The sequence below is a fragment of the Esox lucius genome, chromosome 16 (genome assembly GCF_011004845.1).
Source record: "Esox lucius isolate fEsoLuc1 chromosome 16, fEsoLuc1.pri, whole genome shotgun sequence".
NCBI lineage: Eukaryota > Metazoa > Chordata > Actinopteri > Esociformes > Esocidae > Esox > Esox lucius.
In genome coordinates this window covers 24,157,188-24,172,840 of record NC_047584.1, presented here as the reverse complement: position 1 = coordinate 24,172,840, position 15,653 = coordinate 24,157,188, and the positions used below count along the sequence as shown (strand labels likewise).

The 15,653-nt window shown below is 44.4% G+C and overlaps 1 protein-coding gene across 2 annotated transcripts in view; it reads left to right on the top strand.

Annotated features, from left to right (window-relative positions):
* Window positions 1–262: 262 nt before the first annotated feature.
* The window catches only part of tsc22d1 (TSC22 domain family, member 1), a 51,356-nt gene continuing 35,965 nt past the window's right edge, over window positions 263–15,653 (top strand). Inside the window, exon 1 of one of the 2 annotated variants that reach the window (XR_002197989.3) lies at window positions 263–3,719. Coding sequence is in view for 1 of the 2 variants with exons in the window: in XM_010880175.4 (XP_010878477.2) it covers window positions 1,015–3,719 (2,705 nt within the window). In the remaining variant the exon portion in view is untranslated. The remainder of the gene's footprint in view (window positions 3,720–15,653) is intronic. The other variant, XM_010880175.4, reaches the window with a different exon arrangement.

Sequence of the window (15,653 nt, the reverse complement as noted above, 5' to 3'; positions counted from 1 at the left end):
GAAAATTATGTAGACCTTCCGAAACTAATTTTTGTACACTGCCTGCCTGACTGCCTGCCTGACTGCCTGCCTGACTGCCTGCCTGACTGCCTGCCTGACTGCCTGCCTGACTGCCTGCCTGACTGCCCGCCAGCCCTCCCATGCTCTCCTCCATTCTCCCCCACCCTCTTCTCACCAGACTGCTTTATGTCTGGCTAGTCTGGGCGTCAAGTGAGCATGCGTGGTCGCCATGTTAGCAAGTTCTCTCCTCCCACTTCAGTCTCGTCACACGCCAACAGCTCAAGCCTCAGTGCAAGAAGGTGGTGGACTGACTGTGAATAGCTCTTGGAAGAGGGAGTGATACAGCAAACATTGGACTATAACAAAGACTTGTCGGATTGGATTACACCGTTTTGCGACAGAATTAACGTTAACTGGATATGTTCTCATAAGGACAACCTTATATCGGTAAAGGATTGCTTTGTTTTTAATTTTTGCTTCTGAGAAATTGAATAATGCGACTCACCACAGTCAGTTTGTGGATATAGTGATGATGATGGAGCTATACGTTACACTTGTGTCTCAGCTCTCGCTTTGATATTGTTCTGCTTACCGTGTTTTTAACTATCAACATTTGTTTTACATAGCTATCTTGCTATTGAGATATATTACGCGACGAAATGCTTGCTTGTGTGTGAGGACATACAAAATACGCGTCTGTGACTGGCTAACAAGCCCATCAGCTGACGTTAGCCCAGCTAACCAACGTTTGCTAACTTATTAGCATTTCGGCTCACCAATAGGAAATTGACGGTGAAACACGAGTATTCTCCGTGACGAGGGGGGACGCTTGTATACCCAAAAAGACGAACAAATCTAATATTGTCTTTAAGACAAATTTATTTGTCAGTGTAATACAATATTCTTCAATATCAGTATTTTGACCTATTTTTTTGTCAAAACGGCGGCCCTAACGAAGTGTAACGTTATCCGAGACTGTCATAGGCTTGCCGCTACCCCCTGGAATCTTTCAAAATGCACCATCCCGATTCTGCAGGAGAATCGGGCAGCGTCAGAAAGATGGCGCACCCGGCGAATTTTCCTAGAAGGGTTTGCAACGTTAACCCGGTCACCGGGAGTGGTCCCACGTTGGCAGCGCCGGCCAGTTCGGCAGTTAGCAACAGCCACGTCCCCGCTGAAGACTACCAATCTCCCATCCTGATGCAGCCTCAGTCCCTTGTTGGATCATCTTCCCCTGGGCCTCAGCAACCTCCGCACAGCCTGAACCTGCACTCCCAGCCCGCTCCACAGGCCCTGGCTCCATCGGCTGGCTCTCAGATAAAGAAAAAGAGTGGCTTCCAGATCACCAGTGTGACTCCAGCCCAGATCTCTGTGAGCACCAACAACAGCATAGCGGAGGACACAGAGAGCTACGATGACCTGGATGAGTCTCATACGGAGGACCTGTCCTCTTCAGAGATCCTGGATGTCTCCCTCTCCAGGGCCAATGACATGGCAGGGGCTGAGAGGAGCTCCTCAGAGGAGACACTGAATAACTTCCATGAAGCGGACACCCCTGGGGCGGTTTCACCCAACCAGCCCCCCCACACTCAGCCTTTACCCCACGGACCCCAGCATGGAGGGATGGTGAATGGAAATGTGCATCATCATCACCATCATCACCACCATCACCACCACCACCAGGGGCAACCTATTCAGCCTCCCCAGGCCCTGGTTCAGCCCTCTCCCTCTGTCACCCACTCCACCCCCACCACTGGAAGAGCAGGTGGTGCCCCGAAGATGGCGTCTGCCACGGGGGTCCCCCTGGAGAATGTTTCAGTGGGGTCCGCTGTTGTTGCAACTCAGCCCGCAGTGGCTGTTCCCCTCTCTGGAATGCACAGCTCTGCTGCTGGTGCCACAGTTAACACAGCCAATCCCCTGACCAGCAATGTTAGTAATGTGAATAAGTACAGCTCTTCCAGTGTGCCTATGGCAGGCCCTGCCGTTGGCTCCAGTGCTAGTGGCGGAGTAAGCGCCGGGGTTGGGGGTTCGATCGGGATTGGCTTTGGTAAAACCAACCCCAATGTAAATCAGATCCAACACCAAAACTCTGGAGCTGTGCATTCGAGCGTAACTATGACTTCTGCTGGTGCTAGTACCTCTGTGGTTTTGGGGCCTTCCAGTGGCACCCAGGGTGGAGGAGCTGCCCTGCACCAGCCGGGGATGAATTCCTTGGGCTTGGCTCCAGCCTCAGTCCCCTCCTCCCAGCCAGCTCCAACTCCTGCTCCTGCCGCCACAAGCTCCCGTTTCAGGGTGGTCAAACTCGACTCAAGCTCAGAGCCATTTAAGAAGGGCAGGTGGACGTGCACTGAGTACTACGACAAGGAGACCCCAGCATCGGCCCCAGCCGCCTCCTTCTCCGAGGCTACCGTTCCCAGTGGCCGGGGTGTGGAGAGCGTGCGGCAGTGCGGTCCTGAGAGTGTGACATCAGGGTTGGAGAGGGAGAGCACCAGTGGGAGTTCAGTCAGCAGCACACTGAGTCACTACACAGAGAGTGTGGGCAGTGGAGAGGCTGGAGGCGGTGCCCAGTTAAATCAGCCTCAGGCCCACTACCTGGACTACACCACCCCCCCACAGGCCTTCAAGACCTCCCACCCCGGCCTTCCTGTAGGGATATCCCACCTCCAGCCTTACCTGATTACCACGGTGGCGCCCTCAGTCCCCAGCAGCGCTCAACAGTCTGCCCCTATGAACATGGCAGGCCTCCAGACCACTGTAGGCCACCCCACGGCCCCCATGCCCCAGCAGCCGCTTACCTATGCCCAGGCAGCCTCCACCCCTGCCCCAGGCTCAGCTCAGGGACTGGTGGGGGTGTCCCAGCAGCAGATGGGCTATGTCCTTCCCCAGCAGCCGTCAGCTCCTCCCCAGGCTGCACCGGTGCACAGGCTGAGCCAGGGTGGAGGCATGCCTACGGACTACTCTCAGCCCCCAGCAGGCCTACCCCCGCCGGCTCTCTCGCAGACCTTGCCTGGACCCGGCCAGATGATGACCGTCCCACAGAAGCAGCAACAGCAATTGCAGGGCGTTGGCTCCGTGCCCCAGCTCCCAGCCCAGAGTCTCCCTCAACAACAGCCCCAGCAGACTGCTGTACAGCCCCCTGCGGTCGGAGGGGGGTTAAGGCCTCAGATAGGCCCAGGAGGAGTGACTGGTTTTGGGCAGCAGCCACAAGGACACCCTCTCCTTCTGGATCATCAGCAGCAGCAGCAGCAACAACAACAGCAACAGCAGTCACGCCCAGGCCAAGCCCAAGGACTTGCCACCCACCCTGTCCCCCCTAACCAAGGCAATCAAGCCTCCAATGTGCCTCCTAACCCCCAGAGCGAACCCCAGACCCTGAACAGCAGTGGAGTGGTCCAGTCTCACCCACAAGCCCAGACACCCAGGGTCAGCATGCCCCAGGACTTCAGCAGTGCCCAGGCCCACACGCAGGCCGCCCAGGCTAGTGTGCTGTATGCCAGCCTGCCCTCCTTCACCACCACCCAGCTGGAGAATGCCCAGCGCCTGCTGTTCCAGCACCAGTCTGCCCTGCTGGCCCAGGCTCTGCCAAAGCTGGCCAGCGAGGCTGGCTCTGTGGTCGGCACAGGCCTGGGCAGCGAAAGTAATGCTGCCACAGCCGCCGCGGTCAGTGCCTTAACCGCCTCCGCCGGACTCTTCAAAGCGGTGGACGGGGACGATGATGGGTGAGTCATGAATCATCTGCTTGTCCCTGGTGGAAGTCGACCTGAGCATCCAATGATAATTATTTCAAATTTACTACTGTGTCCGTTCCCTTCATCCTGAATGTGGCCTAGCTAAGGTTCTCTTGAGAAATGCACGCTGAATTGTTTTCCCTTCCATGGCGGTGTGTTTTTAGAACAGTAAGTGTGAGAATATTCTTGAAGTTATTTGTTTATGAAGGACATTTTTATGGCAGTCCCACAGGGCAAGTAACACACTGGCTTTATTTGGCATGTGTAGGCATATTGTCACATTGGCATATTTCATTGCGTTGTTTCTGAACAAATCTATCTACACAACAAAATTTGATTTTTGAGATATAAGGTTCGTTTTTATACCCTACCGTTCAAAAGTTTGGGGTCTTTGTTTTTGAAAGAAAAGATTTATGTGAGAAATTGCCAAGAATCTGAAGATGCCAAACAACGCTGTGTACTACTACCCTCACAGAACGTGCAAACCACCAGTCTCAACGTCAACAGTGAGGAGGCGACTCCAGGATGCTGGCCTTTTAGGCAGAGTTTCAAAGAAAAACCATATCTCAGACTGGCCAATAAAAAGAAAAGATTAAGATGGGCATAAGAACATTGAGACAGGAAGATTAGAAAAAAGTGTTAGGGACAGACAAATCAGATCACAAAGAAGAGCATCTGTAAGATGCAGACCAAATGAAAAGATGCTGGTTGAGTGCTTGATGCTGTCAAGCATGGTGGAGGCAATGTGATGCTCTGGGGTTGCTTTGGTGATGGTAAAGTAGGAGGTTTATACAGGGTATAAAGGATCTTGAAGAAGGATCACTCCATTTTGCAACACAATGCCATACCCTGTGGACAGTGCTCGATTGGAGCCAATTTCCTCCTACAACAGGACAATAACCCAAAGCACAACTCCAACTATAAACTATGCAATAACTATTTATTGAAGAAGCAGACAGCTGGTATTCTGTCAATAATGGAGTGGCCAGCACAGTCACGGTATCTCAACCCTGTGGAGCTGTTCTGGGCGCAGCTTGACTGTGTGCTATGTAAGAAGCACCCATCCAGCCAATCCAACTTGTGGGATGGGCTTCAGGGAGCATGGGATGAAATTGCTTCAGATTACCTAAACAAATTGACAACTAGAATGCCAAAGGTCTGCAAGGCTTTAATTGCTGCGGGTGGAGGGATTCTTTGTCAAAAGCATAGTTTGAAGGACACTTATTTTAATGAAAAATCCTTATTTCTAGCCAGTGACATTATTTCCTATTTATTTTGCTATATTTCCTGTTCCCATTCATTTAATCTATGTTTTCATGGAAAACAACGACGTTTCTAAGTGACCCCAAATCTTTGAATGGTAGTGTACATACAGAAAAACCATCTAACTTTGTTGTAAACGTAAAGCCGTCAAGCCAAAAGAGGCACATGGAGACTTGGTACTGTGTCATGTATGTGACAATATGTGCCCCTTTTATGTAACCAAATCCACTCGTTTTTAATGAGTTCATTCTGCTGACGTTTTAAAAAAACATTCCAAACTATTTGATAATTTTTTTTAAATGCACTTCAGACTAACATCCATAAAGTAGATTGTAGCATCCTCTCCAAGTAACAAGGGATTTGGCAGATCTTCAGTAAAAAAAACTTTGCTCTACAGTTCAGTGAAGCCTTTTTTTTAAAATGGTATTATAATGACAAACTCATTTACTAATGTATTTCCAAAACGTGTTAATTTTATATATTATCCTTAATGCATCTCTATGGAATCCCAGGATTGACAAACGTTATTGAGAGTTTATTTGACAAGTAAATTATTAAAAAGGATAGTGAAGTGTTTAATCATTTCATTTGCCTCATATAAGCCAATAAAATAAATGAATGCATTTATTTTACTCTTCCATTCATCATTTACTCACCCTTTTATATTTTTCAGCACCTCACTTTTACCATTTTCCCAGGCCTAGAACAGTTCAATAATTTATCTATTTCCTTGAGACAATTTTCCTTGTCATATTATAATTAGAAGGGTGTGTCTAAAACCACGCAGAGGATAAATGGGTTGTACCTAACCGTCAATGCTGAATACAGACTACAGCAATAAAAACAAGTCTTTATCTAGTCATATTTCAGTCTCCAGCTGTCATATATCTTAGAAACACACGTCTTAAAGTAAAAGTAAAAAAAGTTTTACACAAAGGTAAAAAAGTACACATGCACAAAGTTCAGCTCCGGCAGGGATGTCACTGTTCTTAACGAGTTGAATAACGCAGCGGGTGCTGTTTATGTCTTACAAGTGACTAAGACTTGTAGTGTGTTTGCATGTCATTGCTTTTCATGTTTTGTGAGGTGATCTAAACACTCATGGGTTGTAAATGTAGAACATTTGACCGGGTTGTGCAGTAGCTCCATAGAATTCCCAGCCGCCATGTTTTAACACTGTTTTCCCCGCCAGGTTGAAAGTGACTGAAAGTTGTGAATACTTGTACTCTGAGTGAAATTATACTGCATATTCAAGCATTATTTTTCATTTGTCAAATGGAATTTAGCTGGAAAGAATTTAGCTGGTAAATATATTATATAGCTTCCTTTCACAGTGGCTGGTAAACAAAAATGTTAGAATCACCATGGTGCTTTTTTTGTTTTATATTGCATACATACATAAACAAAGGCTGATGGCCTCGGTGCCCATCCAACTTAAGCAACCCTTTTAGGTCAAGTGGCCCTAAAATCACAGAATTCCCTTCCTGATTATGGGAAAATCGTTCGTTAATCAGTTCCAAAACAAATCTTCAGTCCGTTTTTGATTGATTGATGCGGAGACAGTATCACTAAAGGCATGGTCCGACTATCGACGTTGTTTCCTTCTTGCCCTCCGCGTATGTCTAAAGTTCCTTCCGTAATGTTGTATCTGCTGTGCTAAACAGCATTACACGATCCAATGTTTAGTCAGCGTTTGCCTTTAAACACAGTGTCCTAAATGTGACCTTGCATTCCAGCCTTGTTGCAGCAACGGTAAGGGTGGAGGGGCATTGGAGGCCAGTGTAACCATCTAGTCTGGCGTTACGGCCTGCGGGGTGTCTGTGGTGGTTGTGCCAGTCTGGTTGGTGTTGGGTGAATCCAGGTCGCCACGGCAGCAGTGTGTGTGGTTGAGTGGGCTGCCAGACTGTGTGGGATGGCCGACCGATTTCATGTCTGTCTGAGACAGCTTAATGCTATTGCTTGGCTTCCTCTCCACTGTAGACACTAGACCAGGGGTGGGCAATGTTTTTCACTGGGGGGCCACACTGAAAATGCCAGAGAGCATCGTGGGCCAGATTACTTCTTTAACCAACATGCCTAAAAAACACAACATGGCTAACTCTGTTAACTTGCATATTATAATTATGCATATTTATTTTCCATGCAACACTGTTTTCATAATTGAACTTAATTTATGTTAACAATTTAAAAAAAATAAAAAATTCTGTTAACAACTGTTTTTATGGCAGGCAAAGGCCTACAAAATTCATTTTAGGGTTATTTCTCAACAAAAATGTTGCCGCACATACTTGCCTAAAAACGTAACTTTCATCTCCACAGAGTAAGTTACATTACATACGGTATAGTGTATAACAGTTATATAGGTATAATAGTTATTAGGGCAGACATAAGTCTATGAAATCACTTCTGAAGATTTTCACTCAAAGCAAATGTTGGTATAATTGCTGTCATCTAAGTTCATGCAGTATATTTTCTGTACTACGTGCTTTTAACGACAGCGATTCCAGCAGCCCAGACCCAATTTTTTTTTAGGGCTACTCACTCAATATGAACAGGAGAGCCTCAAATGGGCATTGACAAGTGAGGTGAAGTCATGAGTCGTTTCTGTTGAAGCAGTGTGTGGTTCTGTTGAAGAAGTGTGCGGTACTGCTGCAAGATTCATCAGTGAGGCTGCATCTGCGCTTGGACTTGTTGAGTTGTAGCATCGGGTGACAGTTTTTGCATTTCGCTGCATGCTTGCTCTGGAAATGCCTCTGCAAATTGTACTCTTTAAAAACTGTGACGTTAGCTTAACATATTAAGCAAGTTGCTTTACCAGCGTCATCTGCAAATAAATATTTTCCTGTCAATAGTTTAAATACCCTGCTTTCGTTATCAACCTTTCTTAGGCTCATTTCCATAGATCGCTAGCCACCAACTGCGTATAGTACGTACAAATGATAACTTCCGCGCGTGGATTATAGTGCTGGTCCCTACGATACGTAGGGACGCAAATACATTGTTTCAACTTAAAGGTATTTTAAACAGACAGTATGATACTGCTGTATTTATTACTGGGAGTGCCACAGGACTTCTAAATAAATAAATATGCAACAGTAAATAAAGTAATGTAATCTGCAGACCTCGTCAGGTTTTTTTTATTATTTTAAACGTTTTGGATGTATTGGGGCCGGATAGAATGACTCAACGGGCCGGATCCGGCCCGGGGGCGTGGTCTTGCCCACGTCTGCGCTAGACTGTAGTCCTCAGCTGGAGGTGACGTCTTGACTGCTTCAGACTGCAGTGACTGCATTAACCCCCCCCCCACTGCCACTGTCCTAGCCGTTTCAACTTTTGACGGACATCTGCCTCAGACAGATCCATCCCTATCTGCTGCATGGAATACCAGTTTTGCTTCCTATGTGCTTCCTTTTCCAGTCCAGGCATATCCTGCGTTCTCTCCTGTCTTCTCTTGGAAAGGCAACGAAGAGGGTGAACGTGGATGAAGTCATAAAAACAAGTTTTATTTGTTGTGCAAGACATTTTATAGAAGCAATAAGCATGTTGCCACTCAGGTTTGAGACACATGACTATGTTTGATGAAAGATGACTGTCAAGGAGGGGAGGAGCCTATTAACAAAATGATGGTCTCGTCAACCACTCCTCAGTTTCCATGTCATAGAATAAAGACTACTGAGACTTTTGTCCAAATGAGAAAAAGCCAAGCAGGGGCCATAAACTGATATGTCTCATAAAGTTAAAGGCGGAATAATGTAAGTGGATGCAATACTGGAGGAAAATATCCTTCTGAAGTTGTGGCCTGGATACCAATGTAAGGCTTTGCACACTATCAGATCTAATCTTTCCTGTCTCAAAGCCTATTGAATTGTAAAGGGTCACTCAGTGCTAACAGACCATTGACCGTGCAGCTCTGTGATGAATGGGCGAGTAAGCCCATGGAATTTCACTCTTAATATATTTAGAAATCCGTTATTGAGGCTAGTAGTGAAGGAATTCTAATTAGCTTTAAAGCAGATTGTTAGCAGCTTTTTTTTTTAATAACTTCCATAATGCAATTATTTTGTTGTTTAGAATTGGAACTTACGTAATGCTGGTGGAATATGGTGCAATGGCATGGTCCATTTTAAGCACGCCAACTTTGTAGAGCTGGGTCCAGCCCAAAGGTAATCGACCAGGGATATTAACCGACAAGAACTTGGTTCCTCATTTAAACTGTATTACAGTCTGCTAGACGGGACCATATGCTGTTGTTTGCTACTGTTAGAAACCCCTGGGCCGTGGCTTACCGCAACGCTGAGGGATGGCTACTGCTGTCACATGACAGTGTACTCTGAGGAATGTGTAATCTAGGAGGATAATGTGGATTATAGTCTTTAATAAAAGCAGTGTTTGAGCTCGAAGCCCAAATCTCTTCACAAATGAGCAGCATGTCTTGGTCAATTAGCCTCTTAGCCAGCGGTTTACCCTCTGCACAGAGAATGAGGAACTTTACATTGGCTTGTATTGAGTTTAACCTTTGCCACCTCTGGATAATCTAGTGACAATAACTATTATTTACACTTCTGAAAATTACCAGTAGTATAATTTATGTTGGTACTTTATTTTTGTCCCAGTGCCTCACAGAATGTGCTGGAATAATGTAGCATGGTGATGACGACGGTAATGGTGAGGCTGCATCCGTGGCGATGTCTAAATCGTCCGGGCGGCCCTTCTCTCAGAGTTCTTCAGCAGGACACAAGCAGCCGTCCCGGCAGGCAGGCAGCAGGAATGAATTAATGCTCAGTCTGGTAACCCCTCATTACATATGCTGCTACGCTGCACAATCCACCTGGGTGTGTTAGTGTCAGGAGACAGCTAGCTAATGACTGCCTGCTGCCCTTTGATGTTGGCTCTCTATTGTACTTGGCTAATTGACATTATGCCCTCCTTCACCGTTTTCCCTTTTGTTCTCGCAAGGAAAGTGGTCAGATTTTTACCTTCCAGAAAAGGCCAAGGACTATTGAGGCATTGCTGATGCCATTCAGACCGCATACGATTTCATTGCGTTAGCATCTCTGGTTGCAAACCCTGCATGTATCCACTACTGTCCTCTCACCAGTAATAATTCACATTGAGGTGCTGGCGTATTTCTTCACGGATATGCATTCACAAAAGTTTTTTTGGGGGGATAATGACAATGGGGACCATTGTGATGTCCATTTTGGATTCTGAATCAACATTTATAAAATTATTATTTTTGGTTTATAAACACTAAATGATACTGTATGACTCTACTATTTATTGACTTGTAGATGCATTCATTTTACAGTCATTGAAATTTAAGTGCCAACATGTCATTTGAAGTAACTCTTTGTACTTTATATATATATATATATATATATATAAAAAAAAGATTCAGGCATTTTATGCATTATTGGACAGCAGGTAGTGATAGAGGACATTTTTCCCAAAAAATCTTTTATCAAATGTTTTAATTAAATCAGCAAGGAAAGTAATGTAATCGTTGATATTGATAATAGTTCAGAATAAGAAAGGATATCTCTTTTGGGATGTAGTTATTAAAAGTTGTGCAAAACCAAACCTGCTTTCTTCATCTCTTGCATTTAACTTAAAGATTAAACAGTACACAGAGAAACAAAGTTGTCATTTTTAAAGTATATTTTCAGATTTTAACAAGGGCATAGATACAAATTCATATATCATCATGAAAATCATACTGACAAAAAATATTGTATATATCTTGATGTACATTTTGAGCCTTATTGCCCAGCCCTACCACATTGGTTTTGAACATTTTAGGGATTGGAAATATATACTATTTCCTTTGATTAACTTTTATTATTTTCAATTGCAATGGGTAAATGCCCTATTTTGAGAAAATATGTATCTGGTTCAGGGAGTCGCTCATGGCTAACCCCATGCAATGGCTGCTACATTTAATCCTGCCAATTAAGTTTGTGCCTGCACCCATCACAGCCCCCTCTCCCCACTCCTGCCTCTTGACCGCCACCATGGCCACAGACAGGGAGCAGAACGTTCCAATAACACTGTGTGCAGGGCTTGACATTAACTTTTTTTGGTCACACGTCCTTTGGACAAGTGTGTCAGATAAATTTTACTTGTCCAATAGCAGAAAATACTTTCAAGTGTTTTCAAGTACTTTTATTTACGTGTGTGTGTGTGTGTGTGTGTGTGTGTGTGTGTGTGTGTGTGTGTGTGTGTGTGTGTGTGTGTGTGTGTGTGTGTGTGTGTGTGTGTGTGTGTGTGTGTGTGTGTGTGTGTGTGTGTGTGTGTGTGTGTGTACAATAACAAGAATTACATCTCTCACTCTTGTGTGGGCACCAAGGCTAATCAAAATCTGCATGATAAGTTGATAGGGCACATGGTCATTTTTTTTAAATAAATGTGTAAGCATTTTTTTATTTCAAAAGCTACATTCTTTGATGACCAAACTTTTCACCCTGTATTGTAATGTTGTGGTGTTTCTTGGTAACCATGACAGATTTGGGTGGAAGCCTTTCAGTTGAATACTTGCAAAGGACATGACAAGTCTTTAGGCTAACGGAGCCAATATGGCTGGAAACAGAAAAACCTGACCAGAAACATCTGTGATGCAAGCTTCTTTCCCCCCCCTTGTAGACTCTAAATTACTATCTGAGCAGCCAGCAACACTGTCATGATAGGACTCCCATTTCTTCTAATAACCAGAGCCAGGTCATTCAAACAGTCCATTAGGTCTTTTTCTGGTCCAACTAATTAATGGCTGCCAGACAGCAAGGCAGGACAGGGCAGGCAGCCTTGTATCTCTGTGTTAATGACTTGCTCTAACCTTGCTTTGTGGCTACGGTCTGCTGTCATTGTCCTACCTTTATGTTGGGTTATCACTCTCTGTCTTGTCTTGCTCAGTTGCTTTGTGTAGGCAGTAAAATGGTCATGTTAGTGTCTGAGAGGAGTTGTAATTATTAGATTTCTGAATAACTGTTCTGCTTTTTTGTCAATGGAAGGTGTTGTAGACCAAAGATGGTGTTGAGGTGTCTGATGGCAGGTATGGCACCATGGTTACTTTCTTTTTAGTAGATTGAAAGTTTGTGTTTGTGGGGGATCCTGGTTTTAGAAGTTCCCACAAAGACATTCTAACCTGACAAGTTGGTCCCCACAGCATGCAGTCTCTGACATCTGCAAATAGAAAATGAACTTTATACCGTGTGTGTGTGTGTGTGTGTGTGTGTGTGTGTGTGTGTGTGTGTGTGTGTGTGTGTGTGTGTGTGTGTGTGTGTGTGTGTGTGTGTGTGTGTGTGTGTGTGTGTGTGTGTGTGTGTAATCATTGTCATTCTTCAAATAGCCATGAAACTCCATGTTTCAATGCGAGTGGATTTGATGACACGGGGCATGTCGCCACATTCACTACATGACATCATAAACAATTTACTGTCACCTGTTTTGGTTTCACAGTGTCGCTTTCACAACCAGTGGCCAAACATCCCCCAAAGGGTCTAAGAGTCCGGTTTAGGGTAAAACATACACTTGGAGTTAGTTTAGGATTTGGGCATTGGGATTAGGTTAATTTAACGCATTAAGTTTGGCTATTTAGTTTCTGGTTTGGGGATTGGGACAATGGGTAATGATTTGTTCTGGTGTTTGCTGTCTTCCTCTGGCCTCTAGGGTCAGGGTGTGCTCTGTGTAGTGTGCTGGCAGGCAGGTATAGGGAGATGGTTATCAGTGTTGTCTCTGTGGTGAATGTGACTGGGCTCTGGCAGTAGGGCAGGGAGCCACTAGAGTGGGTCTGTGTGCGAGGCTGTCATTGTGTTGAGATCATCGAGATTAACTCCCAAATTAAACCCAGGCGCAGAGAGGAAGTGGCTTGGGTCAGCTCAGTTGGGACCAGTTCAGACCAGTACTAAGGAACGGACTGGACTGGACTGGTGTTGTGTCAAATGGTGACTAGAGTACATTAAATCACTAGTTCTACATGCAGGTGTGTGGGAATCAGTAATACCTTTTTAAAACATGTCTGAGCATGAAATTGGTCACTGTCTGGCCATACTGCTGCTGGCCAGTTAGTGGCTGGATGTCGACTGCCCCCTAGCCCTTTTTCTAAAAAAAAAAATCCTGGAGATGTTATATTATGCATATTCTCACACACACACTGGAGTCTGGTCAGTTTCGTCCTCAATGAGAATGAATGGAAAATTGTCATTCACATCTGTCTCACTGAGGGGGTTGAAGTGATCTGGTGATACACGTTTGACTGTCTGTGTCCATGTTGATGTCATCTCCTGTAGGACCTGTGATCTCTGTGGGTCTGAAAAGAGCCTTGTCTCTGCTCTCCCAGGAGCTTTTGCTTTTCAGTGATGTCATTGGAATTATGTCCATCTCTTCCAGTTTTTGTTCCCCTTGCTATGAGGTGTGTGTCTCTCTCTTTTGTTCCTTGAGCTCTAAGATAAATGCCTGCTATAACAGGACTGAAACACAATCTGGGACCCAAAACAGCATGAGCCCAGTCAGTCTCACCTGCCCTGTCTGTCCTTACACAACCTCTGCTGTGTCTGTCTGGATGTGTCTTGTCTGGATGTGTCTTGTCTGGATGTGTCTTGTCTGGATGTGTCTTGTCTGGATGTGTCTTGTCTGGATGTGTAGCCACATTGATTGTATTAGTTGACCTATGAAGGGCTCTAAAAAATATTTGTTGCAGAGAAAGCGCACAAGGAATCACGAAAACTAGACATTAAATCTAAATCACCAATGCAAAAGACTTTGCGGTCAGTAAGGATTGATCCGTCTAGATTCAGTCATTCCAGGATTTTGTGATTCTAATTCAATGGAAAAACAAATGTGTACATTGCATGAAACCTTGTTTGCAATGTTGTGTTTTGCAGTATCATCGTGCCATGTCGTGGTGGCACGAAGTTGACAGTTAACAATACTAATTGATGCAACAATGTAGGTTATCGCCATCATAACTGTAGAATAAGTATTTGACGGCTAGCATAAAAATACTCGCGCCTGAAGTGAAGAGTAGCTTTAACGCTGGGTTAAATTCAGTACAGGGTGTTGCTGCTGTTCAGAGCTCTGCCCAAAGAATGTGGCAAACCTACTAATTGAAAGGCCTAATAAAATGACTCCCTAGCAAAACTTGTTTACAAAGTTAGCACATCTAACTGATGTAATACAATATGCAAAACTGTAGACCAGCTGCATTCTTTTCCGAATTATGACAGCTTTATTGCATTCAAAATGCACCGCTTGGTTTCGGTGAGGAATTGTGTTTCAACCATGAGCTGCCGTTTTGGAATTGCATACTGCTTTGTTTCATATCTAACCACAGCCTGCCCACTATGTTTAAGCTCAAATGATACACAAGTCAGGGAATCTGATGGTTTGAAAGGAAACGTCTTTCATGTTCTTATTCTATTAACTGTATTATGACTCCTATTAGCAGTGATTATTGATAACTTAAGAAACACTTGTTTTGTTAGAAATGGCAAAGGCTACAGATTAGATAAAATATAATTTTTGAACCACAAATCCCATTTGGATAATACGAAGATGCTTATCCAAAAAAAACAAGAAAAATAGGCTTAATAAACAATGGGTCTTCCTAATGCTGCATGGCAATGAGAAAACTCCAGAAGTGGTTTTACCATGTCACCAGTAGTGTGGGCTGGTGGTTTTGTCTGTGTGAGATGTTGAAATTCTGCTTCAAATTGTCCCTAGTTATATTACTCTTTATTGTTTTTATTTTTTTACTTTATTTTTTAAACATTATTAAATGTATTGCTGACTTTCTGAGAAACGGCTACAAATAAATCACCAAGAAATCTTGCTAAATCCTGGAGGGACAATAACTGTGCTCTGTTATGTTTTCCATAGCAACAGGCTCTATGGAGACAGCATAGCTTAGTTCACACTGGGAGACCCATTCTGAGATTTATTTTCAGAAATTGGTCTGGACCAATCGCATCGGATCATTTTACGCTAGGTATTTTCCAGACCAGATGCTATAGTCCAAAAGATCAGTTAGTGCAAAACACATCTCTAAATGTGTCAGCCCGTGATGCCATACGTTTGGTGTCATTCTGGAATATTAATGTGGTCTGGATTTTAGTATGCTACCACTGTTAGTCTGTGAAGCCCAGTCAGTATAGTTATTACTATTATTTATTGTTGTTATTATTATTTTTATTATCGAGCATAATTTCCATTTAGAAGCCAGTGTGGAGCCAAGTGAACAGGAAGAAGTATTGTGATGTCTGCCTGGTGTGGTGATGGAGGGCTGTGTTAGTCGGCCTCTCTCATCGGGAAGAGCATGAACACCTCTTATAATGCTAAAGCGGTCCGTCTCCCCTGTATAACACATATCCAGAGGACACCAGAACACTGCTGTGTGTGTGCGCGTACCATTATTACTAGTCTTTGATCCGGGTTGCTGATCTTTCTGATGTTTCATTTCTCTCTCTTGGACAGTGCTGCTCTTGTGTTACTAGTCGTAAATGGGGGTGATTGACGGCAGTGTTTTTGTGTAGGCGTAGTTTTTGCTAATGGGTTATAATGGACGATAATGGACTGCATTTGTAGTCTACCTTTCATGTCGCGGTCTGTCAAATGTTTCAGTCTAAAATGAGACTTAGCGCTAGACGCGAAACCGCTTTTTTTTGTCCAGGA